General features: G+C 39.2%; 1 protein-coding gene across 5 annotated transcripts in view; it reads right to left on the bottom strand.

Annotated features, from left to right (window-relative positions):
• The window catches only part of LOC307011088 (uncharacterized protein), a 180,938-nt gene that overhangs the window by 73,273 nt on the left and 86,655 nt on the right, over positions 1 to 21,010 (bottom strand). For all 5 annotated transcript variants that reach the window (XM_079636408.1, XM_079636409.1, XM_079636406.1 and 2 more), the window contains 2 exons: positions 6,868 to 6,912; positions 1,348 to 1,383 (listed from right to left, as the gene is read on the bottom strand). In XM_079636408.1, the coding sequence (XP_079492534.1) occupies positions 1,348 to 1,383; positions 6,868 to 6,912 (81 nt within the window). The remainder of the gene's footprint in view (positions 1 to 1,347; positions 1,384 to 6,867; positions 6,913 to 21,010) is intronic.

The raw sequence follows: 21,010 nt of genomic DNA, 5'->3' as shown, positions 1-21,010 counted from the left end.
AGCAATGCATAATAGTGTTGTCAAAAGCAGGAACTTCGGTACCAAGTCGGTACCGAAATTTTAAAACTGTGACGATACCAGCATTTCCCTCTTGCTTTTGAGCGCTGTTGAATGGATTCTTAAACACCTCTGATTGGCCATTGCGTTCATGCGCTCAACATATTATTCTCTGATTGGCCATTGTGTTCACAAGCTCAACATATATGTATGTGATTGGCTACGATGATCAACGCTTCAAAAAACATGTTTGAAAGCAGGCTTCTATCAGCAGATCCGTCTATCAGTGGATATATTAGGGATCTGCTGATAGACGCCTGCCTTCAAACGCTATCTGTGTAAGCGCTCGGTGAAGACAACAAGCGTTGATCAATGTAGCCAATTACAGACATATACTGTATATGTTGAGCTCGTGAACACAATGGCCAACCAGAGATGTCCTTCCAAATCATAATCAATACTCAAATTTACGCTTCCTTGTTTTACATCAATTCTGTAGCAGCAGATCTAAGCAGGTGGAGCTGGGGGAGGTGGAGGGTTTCAGAAGAACTAACAGCACGATGCTGATCTATCCTACAGCAAACACTGAACCAGACTATTTAAATGTTTAGCAAGCAATCTCATTGGCTGCAGGATCATCAGAAGCCAATCAGCTTGTGCCATGTGGAGATGATGTGATTGCTTGCAGATTGCATGTAAAGGAATGAGCTTGCGCCCTCTAGAGTTTCATGACTGAACAAGATATGTATTATGAATTTCTTAAACATCCAAAGTTCAACAACAAAGATGATGACGCTTGAGTGATCAAGAATATTCCAATATACAAATAAGATTTCCTTCAATTCTTCAACTTTCTTTCCATGCTTCTCGCATCCTACGTGGGTGGAGCTGAGATGCGAAGAAAGGAAGTGAGTAAAAGGAAGTTAGAAATGAGAAGCACACTTAGACTTCAACGTGTCCATGAAGGCCACATAAAATGACCAGGTTGTTGATGATAAACAACATTCAACAACTTTACAAACATAAATTTTTTTTTTTAAAGCTTTAAACATCTTAAAACTGCCACTAGTCACCAAACAGAACAGTCAAAATAATGTCAATTTTCAAACAGTCCCCTGTCTACCATTGGTCAAAACAACAACAACAAACAACAATTAGCTCCACCCCAAACTCATGCCATTGGTTGAGCCAATGTTGCTATGTCGGGCCGGTCGAGTGGTTTAAACAAACATAGCAGAATAGCAGTTCTGAAAGAATAGCAGTGTTCATACTTTCCAACCTACAAATGGCTTACTTGAAAAAAAAAAAAAAACTTACATGTACACCCTAGAAAACAGAGGTAAATCTTACCTTAACAGCTTCAGCATCACATGTACCAGGAGGACCCTGTGTTGAAGAAATAAATCACAATATTAGTAAATCAAACTTATACTGCCATTTGGTAGTTCATATGTAAATGTTTTGGACAAGAAAAATCATTTCATAAAAATTCTAAATCAATATATTGTAAAACACGAAACAAAATGGAAATTCAGCTTTAACTGCCTGACACACCAACCAGGACAACACTCGCTGCGTATTAGCCTCTGTCGCCCACGACCGCAGCAACAACACCTGCAAATGTCCTTGACAAAGGTCACTAAACACAACAGCTCAACTAAATATCCAGACAGATAAGGGCTCCTGGACCGCACATGGCATGTGGCTGGGGGAGGATGACTGTGCAGCCCGGGGCCCTCGTCCCTGCCACCGACAACAGGCCACTCATAAATGCCAGCTCCCGGGGACAGAAGCAAGGTTGGCACATGCCATGGAAATTATCGAGACACTGCCATTTAAAAATGTCACTCCATAAAACCACTTCCCTCCCGACTCTCCGCCACTTTATAACTTTCCTGTGGTTAAGAGTGACAGATTTACAGTATTGTGTGAAGCTAAAGGGTCGGTCATTGTTAGTATTCAGAACAAATCGGCAGTTTGCATGCAACTTTTGCAGATCTTTTTGCAGTTTAGTGAATCTTTAATGGAACAGTTCAACAATCTGTCATCATTTACTTTTACAATGAATCAAACAAGCAATTACAATGAATGGGGTATTCAAGATTCAAAAGGTTGCAAAAATGTCATCGAAATATTATTAAAAAATGGTCCATACGACTCCTATTTCATATCTTCTGGAGCCATATGACCCTTATTCACTAAAATTCCTGACATCTGGCATTGAATCTTTTCAATGTTTCAATTCACAAAACCAGTTTGAATGGTTTGTTTTCCAATTCACTTGTTGTGGCATTTAGTGAAGTTCATCAGTGAATAATTACTTAAATTTCAGTCTGTTCCTCAAACAAAGCTATCATATATGACTTCAGGACACTTACAATATAGTTCACACGTGAAATTAGCCACTTTTATGATGCTTTTGCATCTTTTATTTAAATTTGAGATCCAGTTCTCATTTATAGTAACTGCATAGAAAAGAGTGACCAGCACACTCTGACAAACAGGTTTAGAACAAAATGACCGAAAAAAAAAGTTAAAAAAAAAGTGTCAGATTTTAATTTTAGGGTGACCTGTTCCTTCAAGTATTCATTCAATATGGCAATGAATTAATCACTCTTTTCCCACTCAAAAGAGATTCAGTAAAGCTGGCAATGTTTATCCAGTTCCATAGATGTGGGAACAAAAACAAAGCCAAAGGCAATGTAAATATGCCAGCAATTTATGATGCAACATACGTTTCAAAGGCTGAAGTGTGTGCATGTGATTTTTACTTCACACACATTTTCATACTGATGCCACGGCTTTGATGAGATGACTATTTATCAAGGAGTAAACTAGGGCCCCTTTGAGAGTCTCATCAGGATCTTCAATAACACTTATGCATGGGACTGCTCTTAATATGGCCCTCTGGGCTGCTTGAAATCGTAATTTGAAACGTCGAGCCACACCGCATATGTGATGGAGATTTCACTCAAACAAATGCAAAAACCAAGAAAGCTCTCCTCATCTGGAGGGGGATAAATATAGCAGCAGGTATCTGACCATTTAGCACAATATGACAAATTTTGAAGCAGATTAATGACAACAATTATGCTTTCTGATTTTGCTAATTATTGAATTGCAGGGGAAGGAAATTAGGAACAGAAGTGATCTAAACTAAATGGTGCAAATGAGATATATAAAAGGTATTCCTCTCATAAAATGTACAAATAAAGAAACTTTTAGATGGTTAATTGCTATTTGGAGCATTGATATCGCTAGATGATGGCTTCATTAAAAAAATTTTTGTGAATACCTCAAATTCGCCCCAAAATTTACATTTTCTACTTTGCCTGTAGCTCGTAATTAGCCTGTGCGCATTTCGACTCATTTTGCCAGCACAGGTCACACACACACACAAACACACACACACACACCCTCCTAAGACCCAGAAAACAAGTTTTTCGAATAATTTTTTTTTCTTCATGTCATCACATTGTTTAGAGCATAATATATGTGCATTGATATTTGCATTGATATAGACAAAAAACATTGATATTTGAAAAATTATATTTTATTCATATGTCATGCTATGTCCTCTGTTGTGGACACCAGAACTCAGTTGTTTAAAAAATTAAATGACATAAAATTATTATAGGCAAAAACAATGGGATTTTTTTTTTTTTTATCACCTATACATTTTGGGGTTACAGGATTTTTTTTTAACCAAAATTTGTATAAAGATTCTTATTTTTCTTCATGCAATATGTGGGTAATATGGCCATAAATGAATATTCCCATTCAATGCAATGCATCTATACACTGTATCAAATTTGCACATTAATGTGTTTTTGGAGCAACATTTAATGGAAAAAAGAAGTGTAATAATTGGAGTAATAATTAGCAACATTTTAATAATAATATCTAATATTTCATAGGAATATTGATGTATCATTTATTTCCATATTCACTTGTTGTGTCTCCCAAAATGGCTGATAAACATGATTTAAGTCCTGATGTCCTCTACAGTGGACATTTATGAAATCAATGCCCTGTTCTCTAACAGAAAGTATTTTTTTTTAAACCCCATAACGTTTGTGAAATACAATTTGAAAAGTAGTCCGATTTTAATTATAATTACAATATATTATCATATTTCCATAAGAGTGCTACATTTTATCACTAAATTAAAGTCAGACATTTTTAAAGACCAAGGAGAAGTTGTTTTCATGGTGAAACCTCTAAACATTTGGTATCTCTGAAAAACCCTGAATGTGCTCTTTACAGGACACCCAAGTGTCTGGGTTGTGACATGTATGATGTCAGAGAAATTCACTAAAATATAATGTCCACTACAGTGGGCAATTCTATACGGAGCTGTTTAAGTATCTATGGCAACACTATCAACCAGATAGTGACAGATATATCAACCTATATAAGACCAGAGTGTGAAGGTTGAATTAGCTTGAATGAGCTTGAAGGTGAATGAGACAGCAAATACACTGCTGTACACAAAATATTGCAATCCGCACAACATAATGGGAGACATATCAGAGTTCAAAAGTGGACAAATTGTTGGTGCGCGTCTCTCTGGCTCATCTGTGACCAGGACAGCAAGTCTTTGTGGTGTATCGAGAGCTGTGGAATCCAGGGTAATGTCAGCATACCTCCAAGAAGGACGAACCACATCAACAGAAGTAACTAAGAGGAAGCTCTCTGAAAGGGATGTCCATGTGCTAACCAGGATTCTATCCAAAACATAAAACCACAGCTGCCCAACTCACTACAGAATTAAATGCGCACCTCGACTCTCCTGTTTCCACCAAAACTGTTCGTTGGGAGCTCCATAGAGTCATATTTATGGTCGGGCTGCTATAGCCAAACCTTTGGGCACTCGTGCCAATGCCAAATGTAGGTTTTGATGGTGCCAACAGTGCAAATATTGGGCTGTTGACAATGTGAAACATTAATTGTTCTCTGTTGAGTCCACCTTCACTGTCTTTACCACATTCATGGGAGTTACAGTGTGGTAAAGCCCCAACGTGGCTTAACACCCGGATTGTTGCGTGGCTTAAGTGAAGCACTGGGATTGATCAGCGATGGTTTTGGCTGCAATATCATGACATTCCCTACCATGCTTGATGGACGTGTCACTGCAAAGAACAACAGAGCCATTCTGGAGGACCATGTGCTCCTAATGTTTCAAACATTGTACCCCGAAGGGGGTGCTGTGTACCAGCATTATAATGCACCAATACACAAATGGTTTGACAAATATGAAAGTGATCTAAATATTTTTGAGCCACTTAGGGGGATTTTGGAGGAGCAAGACAGAAAACGTTTTCCTCCACCAGCATTACATAGTGACCTGGCCACTTCTGGCTCAAAATCCCTCTGGCGCCTGGTGCAGGGCTTGTACTTGTCAAGACAAAGTGATGCTATATTGGCCATAAAAGGAGGCCCTACACCATACTAATACATTATTGTGGTCTAAAAAAAAACTGTATATTCAATAATTTAATACTAAAAATTATTGATACAACTTTATCACCTTAAAATGAACTGGTTTTCCTGGTAATTAGGAAAGAATGATACCCATCTAAACTTTATTTTTGGACCATACAACATCTGGACTTTGCGCTTTCAATTTTAGGAGAAATGTTGCAGAATTTTGGGGCATGGGTTTAAATAATGTAAAATGAAGCTACTGTATTACAGGAGCTGAAATATCTCACCAAAATATGTAAGAGACAAACACACAGGGTTTAAAACTTTGTGAATGACAGGCATAGACATTTGTGGAGATTTCTGCAGAGTTTTGCAGGAACAGATTCTGTGTGGGCCTGAGAGTGGCTCATAATGTTAATGCTGATATATACCAAATATGTCATCCACTGCATCAACAGGTAATACCAGACATTTTTTACTATGTGCTTCTTCACTAAATAATTTAAAATAATCGAATCAGTTCCTGAACTGTAACAATATCTAAACATCTCTAAAACAAGATAGAGAGGCCCTAAAGGTATTACATAATACAATATCAAATCAAATCAAATCAAATCAAATGGCAGGCAGGAATAAAGCACATGTACACGTTCATGTTTCATTTTCATTTCATAAATAGAAGTTTGTGAGGTTTCTTTCAGATGATAAAACAAAAACAACAATAATAATAATAATCTTTCTTTGACATTTTGCATCTAATGTAATGACATTGAAACTTTTTTAAATTAGACTTAAGTGTCCAAATACTTTATGGGTCTCTCCAAATTCACTTAAAGCCTGTAGGCAATAATTGTATCCATTAAAACTCATATTTGATCAACGAAATGACATATTTGAAAAAACAATATTATTCATGCCTTAAAATAGCTTGAATGTAACTCTACACCCTTGCCTCATTTAGTATACGCAGTTCTATGAATATGCAAATTAGCCCCGCCTCAACTCACACCAGCTCAGAGATCCACTCGTTGACCTGATTGGTTACAAGTTTGTGACGTCAGAAACACCAGCGTTTTCAAACTGCGTTTTTGAGACTTGTCTTCGGTTCACTGTAGTTTTAAGGAGAAAATACTCTGCAATGGTTTGACTTTGACTTTGAATTTGCACATGGTTTGTCTTAAAGCATATTAAAAACACCACATAGACATATAAACAACATTAAAAAGCTTGATTTTCACCACAGGGGGACTTCAAGAAATATATCTTGAATTAAGTTTATTTTTCGTATCCCGGTTTGCAAGCTAATGATTGGGTGGGACAGGCTGTCCAGTTTTTAATGGGCAAATATTAAACTTTTATTTTCGGTCTCCCTCATTATTAAATATTTGGCCACTTTCTTGTCCTCACTCTTTTTTTTTCACAAACTATAAAATGAAGTCTTACCGGTGGTCCTGGTGTGCCCGGTTCTCCTGATTTTCCCCGCCGGCCCTGCGACACAGAACATGAGAGAATAAGTAAAGACAGACCGTTTCAACAACAGGTTTATGCTTGGCAATGCTGGGTGGCAATTAGAAGACGACAGCTCCTCTTGTAGCAGTGACTAATTTGCTTTTAATTAACCGAAAGAAAATAGCTTAATTGCATAGCTCTGTGTGGTGCATCGCTTTCTCTATACCACCCAAGTCTATCACCTCCCTCCCAGCTGTGACAAACCCCGGCCACATCAATCAAAGCAGGCCCTCTGTGACGAACAGAACGGGCCCCTGTGCACGGACCCGAATGCTCGCCTGGACATAATGGACTATTCACAAATATAATAACCGCCTTCAATGCATGTGCTCGAAACACACAAAACGGCAAAGTGCATGAGGTGGGCACAATGAAAGCCGTCAAAACTGCCAGTCACCGGTTTAATTTTTCCAAGCGGCACAATGACATGAGCGTATCGAAAAAACTGACATAAAGACAACCTTGAGGAAATTAGTTTCCACATTGTCCCTCAAAGAATGAGCAGGACGTCTTTGCTAAATTAATTTTATGGAGACGTCTTATATACATGCACACGGTGCAATTTCAGCAATATGTACACCTTTATCACGAATTCAGCAGGCGGCGGAGGACGACCAGACTTGTCTTTTTTGTATATGTGGGGAGTGTTTATGAGATCGCTGGTCATGGTTGGATGAAAGAGGAAGTGGAACATTGCACACAAAAGGCAGTGCCTTGTCTGTATCCCCAGAACTGTTCATTTACATAGTCTTTGATTCGACGATGTTGAGTTTGCCAGTGTTTGTCATTGTCATTGTCATTACCTGCAACATAAAGAACTCCCAAAAACTCAATCACTTTCATCATCAGGCCTTGTATGAATGCATGTGTGCTGGTCATTTTACAGCAATAAGGGAAAATTAACCTTAATGACAAAACAACCAGAAATAATCTCAGCAGTATCAGACACATTGTCTGAAATTCCCTGCTCAGATGTGTCTCTTCTTGATGTCCTGGTGTGAAACTATGGCCTCATTCTAGGGTGCTGTGGATGGTTGCTTGGGTGTTTCTAACTGGTTGTTTACTAGCAGGATAAGCAAATAACTTGATATGGTTTGAGTGGCTCTTTCATGGTTCTCAAACATGTTGCTTTATGTTGGTTTTTAGAAGATGGCGGGTGGTCGACCAACCAGTGATCAGCTAATAGGACCAGTTAAAAAAAACTGTCCCTAAACGGTTAAACCATGCCCTAACCAGACATAATGCAATGAGATTCCAGCGACAAGCAATTTTTCTGTCCACACTAGATGATACACGACTACAAAAAGTAAAGCCAATCAGAAGAGCGCGTGAGCGGAGTCTCTTTGCGAGTGCACTGCACTCACAATAAAATGGATAAATACATAATCAAATTCATAAATATTATACCCTTTTAAAAATTAGGGCCCTGATATACTTTAAGCGAAATTGAAGACTGATGTGACAATTTCGTACAAAATCAGGCCAAAAATGGAGTTCGAAACAGCTTGCCACGGCTGGTAAACACCTTTCTACTACAATTGGTCCGTGGCGATTACATAATAGGCAGGTGTGCGCGGAGGCTCCGCCTTTCACATGGAAATCTTATCCGGTTCATTTCTTCTGTTCAGTTCGTCGAGGTCAGACGTCCGTGAGTAAAAACAAACACAATGGAGATCTTATTTATAGTAGAAAATTAAGTTGTACTTCTGATGAAACGAGACACTGACACTGTTTTTCACATTTAATACGGTAAAGCTGCTTAATTTTAAGCAATCTATTGTATAAAGTGCTCTATAAACGTGACGTGACTTTACTGGAGTGCCGAATTGCAGAGCTCGTGCAAACATCCATGTTTCTATGATCAGATGCTTTTCTTATGATTTATTTAATTCTTGCTGTTTTCTCAATTTTGTTGTGTTTTGTTATTGAGAGGATAGCACGCAGCACATATTTACATATTCATCTAAACGCCGCTCTCAGCAGTGTGGGCGACGTCGGATGTTCGCTAACAGAATATCACTGCTCACGTATTTCTAACTTCTTTTTACCCCTAAACGAAGAGTGAAAAGAGAAATTCACCGTGAGTATATCGGGCCTTTAGGGATGTCCCAATCAGGTTTTTTTGTGCCCCCGATTCAATCAGTTAAATATTGAGTATCTGCCAATACAGAGTCTGTCCAATATATACATATTAAAATCAATCCAATGCAGGGCCGTGCAGAGAGTTTCTCTGGGGCAGCTCAAATGTAAAAAAGGGGCATCTATCACAACGGAGGATTTCCAATATAACATTTACTATAGTAATTGTGTTTATAGGCCCATATTATTATAAATATATATTATTCTAATAATAAGATACTCAATGGTAGACATTGTAAACAGACTGTGTGGTCACAATTATGAATATAGGATTACTGATATAAACCTTGTACAATAAGCAGATTTTTTTGTGGATTTAAGGTTAGAAAGCATTGAAGCTCGAAGTGTCAGAATGCCAGTCTGTCAGTCAAGTCCGGAGCGTCAGACATCAGACTGTCTGAGACATCCCTGCCATAGCGTGTTGCTTTCGAGCTTCTTCTCCTTTTAAATGGCAGTTGGCAAACCAACTTGAAGGTGCATTTCCCACCACCTACAGCACGACACCTGCATGACAGCTGACGTAAAATAAAGGATCCGGCTTAGGATAGCCGATACTGATCAGTTAAATGAATGCTTAAGTGGCCCCGATACAGATCCTTGACTCCGGCTCGGGACATCCCTATATTAAAAATACATAGTGAGTGAACAAAACAATTTGTCACAGAATACACTTTTTTTGTCCACATTGAGTTCCTAGTTTGAACGTTCTTGTTTTCTTTCATTTGTTTTTAAGATATGAGGTTGTCGCTTTCAGTATGGCTACAAAAGATCACGCAAAATGATATTAAAACTAGTGTTAAATTATTTTATTATTTACACATTAAATAAAGCAAATAACCTCACTGTCATACTTTGTATGTTGTTGTTCCAGCTGTGACGTCGCAGAAATAGAAACCGTTTCTAAAAAAATTAATCCCAGTTTGCTTGTCTGCCGTTATGGTAGGGATGTCAAAGGATGAAAATTAGGCGAAAATGCGAGCGTGAAAATATACCATCATGTAACCACTCACATAAATGTCACAAGATAGTATTGGCCCGGATACTTTAACATCTTGTATGTGCTGATTTCCACAGACACTCATTCCTGCATGTCTGAAAGAAATTAAGCTGGCAGGGCCTGGACGGTTTGTCCATGGTTAGGACAAAAACTAAAAAGGAAAAGATACCTTTTATCGCATTTCTGGTTACGACACTGCATTAAGCTACTGTAGATTTTCCATCCAATCTCCAATCCACACGCATGGTCCTCTTATCAACAAACCTTTGATTCAACAAACAATTTGAATGTATCATTCAGTCTGTAGCATTAACCTGTTTTAAAAAAAACTTTAAAAATGAGCAAGATTTATACTAAAGAATACATTACTGAAATAATAAGATCAAACTCCACTCCTCTTATTCATCTACTGCAAATATTTCTGTAAAATATCAATTATAACTGAAGTAGTTCAGTAATGCCATCATAATTATGATTGTTCTGCTACAGTAAGCAAGCCATTAGTATAAATTGGGAATATGAGGAAATATTAAAGGAAAAATATGTCATTCTCAATATGTAATATGTAATATGTAATTCTCATGGCTTTGAAAGTTTATATCCATCATCTGATTATGCTGTTCAGTGAAAATCAGTCTGGGTGTTATCAGCAGTAATGGTATGTTAACAAGATGCAGATTCTGCACAACAGTTCAATGAACGGTTTGTTCACGTTTCAGCCCGTGCTTTCTGAAAAACACAAGACAACAAAAGCTACATGAAAAAAAAAATATTACGCCAAACAGATGATGAATGATGTATTTTCTAATTATCTTCTCTTTTTGTCCCTAAAATATTGCTCTTCTGTGAATACTAATATCTTGGTGGCCATGAGATCCACCTCATGCATTATAGAAAAGGGGGGGAAATGCAAGGCAAAAGTTGTAGATTACATTGATACGTGTTAAACACCATTTAAGGTTTCACAATCCAGTAAAGTGCAAGTCGGAAAAACATGGCATGTTGAAATAATGACTTGATCTGATAATTGAGACTGCCTCGCAAACCACAGGTCTGGTTTTCTTTTCTAGTTGTTCATTGGCTTAATACAATTTTCAGCCAACATCCCTGTTACATGATGCTTAAGAAATCATTTGAATGTGCTGATTTAGTGCTCACTTGCACTACTTCATGTGTGAAGCCTTCAGTTGCTAAAGCTTTGAGTACACTTTCAAGTGTTTCTTGCAAGTACCTTTATACTTTCAAGTAAAATCCTGGCTAAACACAAAAAAAAATCCAGAAACGCATCACCCTGTTGTTGTTGTTGTTGTTTTTTCTGAGAGATAAAGGGAATTCACACTACTGTCTAAAAAGAAGGAAAGAAAGAAAGCAAATTGGATCTAACCAGGACAGAAAGAGACATGGACGGCCCAGATGCACCTCAACATGAGGACAAGTACATCAGAGTGTGTAGTTTGAGAAACAGATGCCTCGCTGGTGCTCAGCTAGAAACTTCACTGAACAAACCAAACACCAGCTTCATCTGTGAAGTGAAGAGCAGACTCTGAGATGATGCTGGCCTTTACATAGAGTTTCAAAGAGAAGGCACATCTGACACTGACAAAGAAGAACAGGGTTACAATGGGCAAAAGAACACAGAGATGCAGACTATTCTTAAAGGGATAGTTCACCCAAAAAATTCTGTCATCATTTACTCACCCTGAAGTTGTTTCAAAACTGTATGAGTTTCTTTCTTCTGCCGAACACAAAAGAAGATATTTTAAAGAATATTGCTGACCAGACAGTTGATGGTTAGCCGTTGACTTCCATAGTAGGAAAAAAGTCATCAACTGTCTGGTTACCAACATTCTTGAAAATATCGTATTTTGTGTACAGCAGAAGAAAGAAACTCATACAGGTTTGGAACAACATGAGGGTGACTAAATGACAACATATAAATTTTTGGGGTGAACTTTCTCTTTAAAGGGGTGGTTAATTATGATTTCACTTTTCTAACTTTAGTTAGTGTGTAATGTTGCTGTTTGAGCATAAACAACATCTGCACAGTTGCGACGCTCAAAGTTCAAAGCAAAGGGAGATTTTTTTATTTTAAAGAAATTGCTTTTTAAAGACTACAACAAACGGCTGGTAGGGACTACACAAGCTTCCTCCCGGGTTAGTGACATCACAAACCCTAAAATTGACATAAACCCCGCCCCCGGGAACACAAATGATAGATTATCATGACAGAATATGCTAATCAATGACTAGAAGGTAACAACACATAAGCTACATAAATTCACCAACTAACCATTCAGAAATGTCCTGTTGCTTCTACATGTTGTCACTTCTGCTTGAGTCTCTCCATCTTTGTCTGACTGATTTTAACAAAAAAGTGTTTGAAATTTTCAGTGTGTGTCTGTGTGAGGTAAAAGGATTTGTTGTAGCTCCGCCCTCTGAGTCGAGAGGAGCAGCTCATTTGCATTTAAAGGGACAGACACAAAAATAGTGTATTTTTGCTTACCCTCAAAAAGTGACAATTTTACCATGCTATATAAACATTTCTGTGGGGTATTTTGAGCTGAAATTCACATTCTGTACACACTCTGGAGACATCAAAGACTTATTTTACATCTTGTGAAAAGGGAATTATACCACCCCTTTAAGAATGGATGCATTTATGTTTAAGCTGTTGAATGCAGACTTTGATTATGAGGTAATGGGAAATGCCTAAAAGATAAAACTTAAGCTGATTATCTTTAAAAAACTGACAACTAAGTATGTCACAGTGAGGAAATTTTCACACCAGTAAATAAACTTGCGACACACAGCTAGTACAGTAAATGGGGTATCGAAATCGCTTTTGAAAGCCCTTGCTTTTCACGCTCGAATTTGCGATCACGTGTACTCTGTGTATAGGCCTAATTTGCAGGCATCAGAGACCTGATATCAATATGCCAGGTATTAAAATCACTTTTATCAGCAGCCATATCACCCTGTAGCCCAAGACTGGTTGCCCACTGAAGCTAAGCAGGGTTGAGCCTGGTCAGTTCCTGGATGGGAGACTCCTGGGAAAAACCAGGTTGCTGCTGTTAGAGGTGTTAGTGAGGTCAGCAGGAGATGGTCACCCTGTGGTCTGTGTGGGTCCTAACGCCCCAGTATAGTGATGGGGACACTATCAAAAAGCACGGCCTTAGGATGAGACGTTAAACCGAGGTCCTGACTCTCTGTGGTCATTAAAAATCCGAGGATATCCTTCATGAGACTAAATTGCCCAACTAAACTAAATGGTTTTAATCTGTGTAGAGAAATCAAAAAGACAATGGGGGCAGTGCCGGGGCGAGCAAGTAATGTAATCCGTGTACGGCCCAACACTGTGTAACACCGGTAACACTGACAGCGGCAACAAGCGTACTGACAAGTAAATAAGGTCTTTGAATTAAAAAATGCTTCTAACTGTGGGATGACCTGTTCATACAAGGGCATCTCTACATGGCAGAAAAAAAGGGATCAATTGCGTGACACTTCAACCTTTCACACAGACCTCAGATCACTCACACACAGCATCACCTCGCTTTCCTCTCACCCTGTTGCTATGCAACACAGAGCGGCCTATACATTTGACAACATTGATTATTATAAGTCCTTGTGAGGGCCAAGTTTAGGTCACAGACATACATTAGGGAGCAACAGCTATGGGAGGTGTGTGTGTGTGTGTGTGTGTGTGCGTGTGTGTGTGTGTGTGTGTGTGTGTGTGTGTGTGTGTGTGTGTGCAATGCATGTATGAGAGAAAAGGAACATTAATGACTGATTAATGATTGTTTACATGCACAGATTTCCAACTCAAATGAACTCATCCAATTGCAGAGTCTGAAAGTATACAACCCTAAACTCTGTAATCCTATGAAAATATCCATTCACACGAGCATCACACATATTCTCAATATTTCTATGTATACAAAGAGTCATATTTATTTATCATACTGACTAGAAGCAATGGGAATCATATGAGGTCATATGGAACTACTCTGGTTCTGATTCCACGATATTTACTACACTACCGTTCAAAAGTTTGGGGTCAGTAAGATTCTTTTATTAAATAAAATTAATACAAGGGTGCATTAAATTGATTAAAAGAGACACTAAAGATATAATGTTAGAAAATATTTTTATTTCAAATAAATGCTGATCCTTTGCACTTTTCATCAAATAATTGGATAAACCAAATCAGCATATTAGAATTATTTCATGTGACACTGAAGACTGAATGACTGCTGAAAATACAGCTTTGCCATCACAGGTATAACTTCTATTTTCAAAATATAAAAAAAGGAAAAAGTAATTTGAAAATATAATAATACTTCACAATATTACGGTATTTGTATTGTTTTTAACATAAATCTTATTGACCCCAATGTTTTGAACTGTAGTGTATATAGCCTACTGTAACTAAACATACTTTTTTTTTTTTTTTTTTTTTTTTACAAAGAATTGAGTACAACATAAAAATAGTAGTGAGCAGTCCGAATTGAACATGAAAGTGGTTAAATAAATAGCCTATGTCAAGAACCGTACTACACTGATCAGTGAGTGAGCGAGTCATTGTAGGCCAGTTCATTGTAGACCTAAGTTTAACTGATTTATTTAGAACAACCAGCTCATACGAGTCATTTGTTCAGGATTTGGACTCCACTGGTCTCAGTATGAAGAAAGACATTAGGCCCTTTAACAAATACTGCACAGTCTTTTCTGGTAAATTTCTTGCACGTTTGAGCTTCCGCAAGAACCAATGTGGTTCATTCTCGTGTTACGCAGCACGTTTGAGCTTCAGCAAGAACCAATGAGGTTCATTCTCGTGTTACACAGCACATTTGAGCTTCTTCAAGAACCAATGAGGTTCATTCTCGTGTTACACAGCACATTTGAGCTTCTTCAAGAACCAATGAGGTTCATTCTCGTGTTACACAGCACATTTGAGCTTCTTCAAGAACCAATGAGGTTCATTCTCGTGTTACGCAGCACGTTTGAGCTTCCGCAAGAACCAATGAGGTTCATTCTCGTGTTACACAGCACATTTGAGCTTCTTCAAGAACCAATGAGGTTCATTCTCGTGTTACGCAGCACGTTTGAGCTTCCGCAAGAACCAATGAGGTTCATTCTCGTGTTACACAGCACATTTGAGCTTCTTCAAGAACCAATGAAGTTCATTCTCGTGTTATGCAGCACATTTGAGCTTCTTCAAGAACCAATGAGGTTCATTCTCGTGTTACACAGCACATTTGAGCTTCTTCAAGAACCAATGAGGTTCATTATCGTGTTACGCAGCACGTTTGAGCTTCCGCAAGAACCAATGAGGTTCATTCTCGTGTTACACAGCACATTTGAGCTTCTTCAAGAACCAATGAGGTTCATTCTCGTGTTACGCAGCACATTTGAGCTTTTTCAAGAACCAATGAGGTTCATTCTTGTGTTACGCAGCACATTTGAGCTTCAGCAAGAACCAATGAGGTTCATTCTCGTGTTATGCAGCACATTTGAGCTTCTTCAAGAACCAATGAGGTTCATTCTCGTGTTATGCAGCACATTTGAGCTTCTTCAAGAACCAATGAGGTTCATTCTCGTGTTACGCAGCACATTTGAGCTTCTTCAAGAACCAATGAGGTTCATTCTCGTGTTACGCAGCACGTTTGAGCTTCAGCAAGAACCAATGAGGTTCATTCTCGTGTTACGCAGCACATTTGAGCTTCTTCAAGAACCAATGAGGTTCATTCTCGTGTTACGCAGCACGTTTGAGCTTCAGCAAGAACCAATGAGGTTCATTCTCGTGTTACGCAGCACGTTTGAGCTTCAGCAAGAACCAATGAGGTTCATTCTCATGTTACGCAGCACATTTGAGCTTCCGCAAGAACCACTTAGGTTCATTCTTGTGTAACGCAGCGTTTTTGAAGCGTCAAAGTGTAGTTGCTCCGAATTCTGGTCATTTTACGGTAATTTACTGGGATTGCTGTGTGAAAGGGTCTATTGCCTATTTATTGTTTGTATTATTGTAATTGCCCCAGTCTTTCTCATCAAATTCAATTCAGATTTCAAGCTCACAACTTAGCTAAAATGTGATTTATGTTGCTCTAGTGCTGAAGATTCAATCCCTATTCAGCAGAGCATTCAGTATTCAGTGGAGGAATTCAGACATTACAGAACCGTTAATAAAACCAAACACGAGAGATCCCCATACTCAGGACAGAAGTTTGCAAAGCCTTATCTGAAAGGTTTTACCATGTGCTTTAATCTTTCATTTGAACCGTGCCCCACACAGTCAGGCCAGGAGAATGCCAGCGTACCCGCAGGACGGAGTACACTAAAATGAGATGGGTTGCTTACATCTAACCCACTTCTGTCTCGCCAGGAGCAAAGCAAACAAACATCAACCTGGGTAATCTTTAAAGCAGCGCTCTAATCCTGATCTGAAATGTCAACAGTCTCACTGAGACCCCGTCTGGGTCAGGTGCCATGGATTACAGAATATGTGTTAAAGGGACGCATGGGGGTGAGGAGGAGGGAATGACGGACATAAAGGCACATCTAGCATCTCAAAAGCTCAAGTAATCTGCTGTGAACACACACTCTCCTACAAAGAAGAGGTCAGATGATAAGCCAGAGAGAGCCTGTAATGTCTGTCATTAAATAATCTAATCCTCTACACACACATATATATATTTCCCATGAGCTGCTGAAATGTTTGGAAAGGAAGTCTCTTTCACTTACATGCATATTCCCCAAGACATTTTGCTGTTGAGATTAAAGACAAACAATATGAAGGACATTTCAATTGTAATTTGGGCTTCTTTTTTTTAAATATGATGGATGTCAGCATAATGTTGCCTTTTCTACCTTCAGCCTTCTTGACCACACATATGATGCCTTAAAATGCTGCCTAGGTAGACAGCTCACTGAGTTTTGAAAACAGGGTTACAGTTCTACCAGTAAAAGCCTTTATTAGGGCCCAAGCCTTGAAAAGGCGAAGGCCCTATTGTTTTTCTTCGGATTATTATTTATTAGGGCCCAAGCCTTGAAAAGGCGAAGGCCCTATTGTTTTCCTTCGGATTATTATTATTATTATTATTATTATTTTTCTTACGACTATTCGGGCACTTTTGGGTCTCTTAACGTGCTCAAAAACTCTTGAAACTTTGCACACGGGTCAGAACCCGCGGCCATTAGGGCCGGACTGAAGTTGGGACCCGGGCGTGGCAGGGAGGCTCGACAGCGCCCCCTGGAACGGGGTCCGAAAACTTGGTCCATAAATCAAACACGCTTGCATGTAATAATATGAAAATCGATATACTTATAGATCTCATCGGTTCATATATCCTTCGTGCTTTTACTTTTTACGCCAGCCCAACAGGAAGTCGGCTATTTAGGGTAGTTTAAAAACGCATGTTCTGGCATTTTAAATACTCCTCCTAGAGAATTAATCCAAACACCACGAAACTCGGTCAGCATGAAGTCAAGACATGGAGGATAATAAATTGCCAGGGGATTTTTGATATCTCGAACGGTTTGGCCGTGGTGAGGAAACGAATTTATGGCGAATATTGGAAACAGGAAGTGTGTTATAACTTCTGCATACATTAACTGATCTTGATGAAACTTCAGCATTGTGTTCATTGTAAGAGGCCCATCACATGGATGTGACTATTGTGAGTCAACGTTATAGCACCACCAACTGGCAGCAGGAAGTGTGTCACTTTCAAAATGCTTTAAAATCACCCTCTTATTTTTACCCGATTTGCTTCAAACTTCATCTGTATAATGTAAACACACGGCAGATGTGGACCTGTGAAACGATTATTGATATCTTAAATACTGTTGCCATGGCAACGCATCAAACTTTAATATTTTTTTCTGATGTTTTTGAGACTCTTAGCATGCTTGAAATTGGATGAAACTCGACAGACACATTACATTTTTAAGCTAGTAGATACGTGCAACGTTTCAGAAACGGGCGTGGTGAGGGGCTCAGTAGCGCCACCTTTAGTCAAAAATGGGGTATTAGTTTTACCTACAGTTACAATAATCAGTATGGATATTGTTCTCCTCGAGCCGGACAACTTTCTAATTTACACTCATTAGCCCCGACCAACAGGAAGTCAGATATTTTGGTTTGAATGGGAGAAGATCTGAGAATTTTGCCAGTCTCTTTCAGTGTGTGTGTGTGTGTGAGAGAGGAGGGGGGCTTTATTTTAACCCTTTCTCTGCTCTGTGCGACTTCTCGGGCACTTATGGGGCCCTTGACGTGCTCAAAAACTCTTGAAACTTTGCACACAGGTCAGAACCCACGGCCATCAGGGCCAGGTTGAAGCTGGTACCTGGGCGTGGCATGGGAGCTCGACAGCGCCCCCTGGAATGGGATTCGAACACTTGTCCATATATCAAACACGCTTGCATGAATAAGTATGAAACTCAGTACACATTTAGATCTCATCGGGCCGAACAACTTTCGTGCTCTAAGTTTTACACCAGTCCAACAGGAAGTTGGTTATTATGGGTTGTATGAAAACGCATGCCCCTGGAATTTTTTATATACTCCTCCAAGAAAAATTATCCTATCGCCACCAAACTCGGTAAGCATGAAGTAAAGACACTGAGGACGCTAAATTGCGGACGGATTTTTGATATCTCGAATGGTTTGGCCGTGGCGAGGAAACGAAGTTATGGCGAGAAAAGAAAAACACAATGTGTTATAACGTCTTCATACATTTATTGATCTTGATGAAACTTCAGCACTGTGTTTGTTGTAAGAGGGCGATCACATGGATGTGACTATTGTGAGTCAAAGTTATAGCGCCACCAACTGGCAGCAGGAAGTGTGTTACTTTCAAGATACTTTTGACTAAAGTGGTGGGGTTATTTTTACCTACAGTCACAAAACTCGGTCTGTATATTGTGCTTATCGATCCGGACAACTTTCTCATTTACAGTCATTAGCTCCTACCAACAGGAAGTCAGAAATTTTGGTTTGAATGTGGTTTTGTCTCTCTCTGACAGAGTTCCCCCTGCCATTCTCTCTCTGTGTGTGTGTGTGTGTGTGTGGGGGGAGGGAGGGAGGGAGGGCACACACACAGACAGCCCCCCCTTTTCTGTGTGTGTTTGGAGGGTAGCAGAACAACAGAGATACAAGCTCTAAAGCAGACTTCTTCTCGACAGTCAAAGCGGGGTTACGTTATTGCCCGTCGTGCACAGGAACCCGAAAGGCAACAGGGTGGCGGCTTTTTATATATATATATATATATATATATATATATATATATATATATATATATATATATAAAAATATAGCTGCAAGCAGCGATGGAGGGCCCAAGCCCTTAGTGTAACTAAAGGCACCAGGGTGGCGGTGCCACCGGCTTGGGCCCGTAATCGCTGCTTGCAGCTATATTTATTATTATTATTTTACTACCTTTTGGGCACTTTTGGGGGCCTTAACGTGCTCAAAAACTCTTGAAACTTTGCACACGGGTCAGAACCCGCGGCCATTAGGGCCGGACTGAAGCTGGTACCCGGGCGTGGCAGAGGGGCTCGACAGCGCCCCCTGGAACGGGGTCCAAAAACTTGGTCCATAAATCAAACACGCTTGCATGAAATAATATGAAACTCGGTACACTTATAGATCTCACCGGTTCATATATCCTTCATGCTCTTACTTTTTACCCCAGCCCAACAGGAAGTCGGCTATTTGGGGTAGTTAGAAAAACGCATTCAATGGAATTTAAAATACTCCTCCTAGACGATTCAACCAATCGTCACGAAACTCGGTGTGCATGAAGTCAAGACATTGAGGATGAAAAATTGCGACGGGATTTTTGATATCTCGAACGGTTTGGCCGTGGCGAGGAAACGAATTTATGGCGAATATTGGAAACAGGAAGTGTGTTATAACATCCTCATACATTAATTGATCTTGATGAAACTTCAGCAGTGTGTTTGTTGTAAGAGGCCGATCACATGGATGTGACTATTGTGAGTCAAAGTTATAGCGCCACCAACTGGCAGCAGGAAGTGTGTCACTTTCAAAATGCTTTGAATTCACCCTCTTAATTTTACCCGATTTGCTTCAAACGTCATCTGTATAATGTAAACACACGACAGATGTAGACCTGTTAAAGGATTATTGATATCTTTAATACTGTCGCCATGGCAACGCTTTAAACTTTTATATTATTTTTGGATGCATTTGAGGCTCTTAACATGCTTCAAATTGCATGAAACTCAACATGCATATCACATTTATTGCCTAGTACACTTGTGCGAAGTTTCAGAAACGGGCGTGGTAAGGGGCTCAGTAGCGCCACCTTTAGTCAAAAATGGGGTATTAGTTTTACCCACAGTAACCAAACTCGGTACGTATATTCTTCTCTTCGATCCGGACAACTTTCTAATTTACAGTCAGCTATTATGGGTTGTATGAAAACGCATGTCCCTGGAATTTGATATACTCCTCCAAGAAAAATTTTCCTATCGCCACCAAACTCGGTCAGCATGAAGTCAAGACATTGAGGATACTAAATTGTGGACGGATTTTTGATATCTCGAACGGTTTGGCCGTGGCGAGGAAACGAAATTATGGTGAGAAAAGAGAAACACGATGTGTTATAACCAGAGGTGGAAAGAGTAATAAAATATTGTACTCAAGTAAAAGTACTACTACTTCAATGAAATTTTACTTAAGTACAAGTAAAAGTACCGGTCTAAAAATCTACTCAAGTAAAAGTAAAAAGTAGCTAATTTAAAATTTACTCAGAGTAAAAGTTACTTAGTTACTTTTTTAACAGCAGGGTGGGGTGGGGGGCTCTCCCGTGTAGGGTCGTAACGGTATGAGATTTGCACAGTATGGCAATGTCTCAGAAAATATTACTATTAAAGGGATAGTTCACCCAAAAATGAAAATAAGCCCATGATTTACTC

Source organism: Phoxinus phoxinus (assembly GCF_949152265.1).
Source record: "Phoxinus phoxinus genome assembly, chromosome: 14".
NCBI classification, from domain to species: domain Eukaryota; kingdom Metazoa; phylum Chordata; class Actinopteri; order Cypriniformes; family Leuciscidae; genus Phoxinus; species Phoxinus phoxinus.
This window is presented reverse-complemented; position numbering and strand designations above follow the sequence as displayed.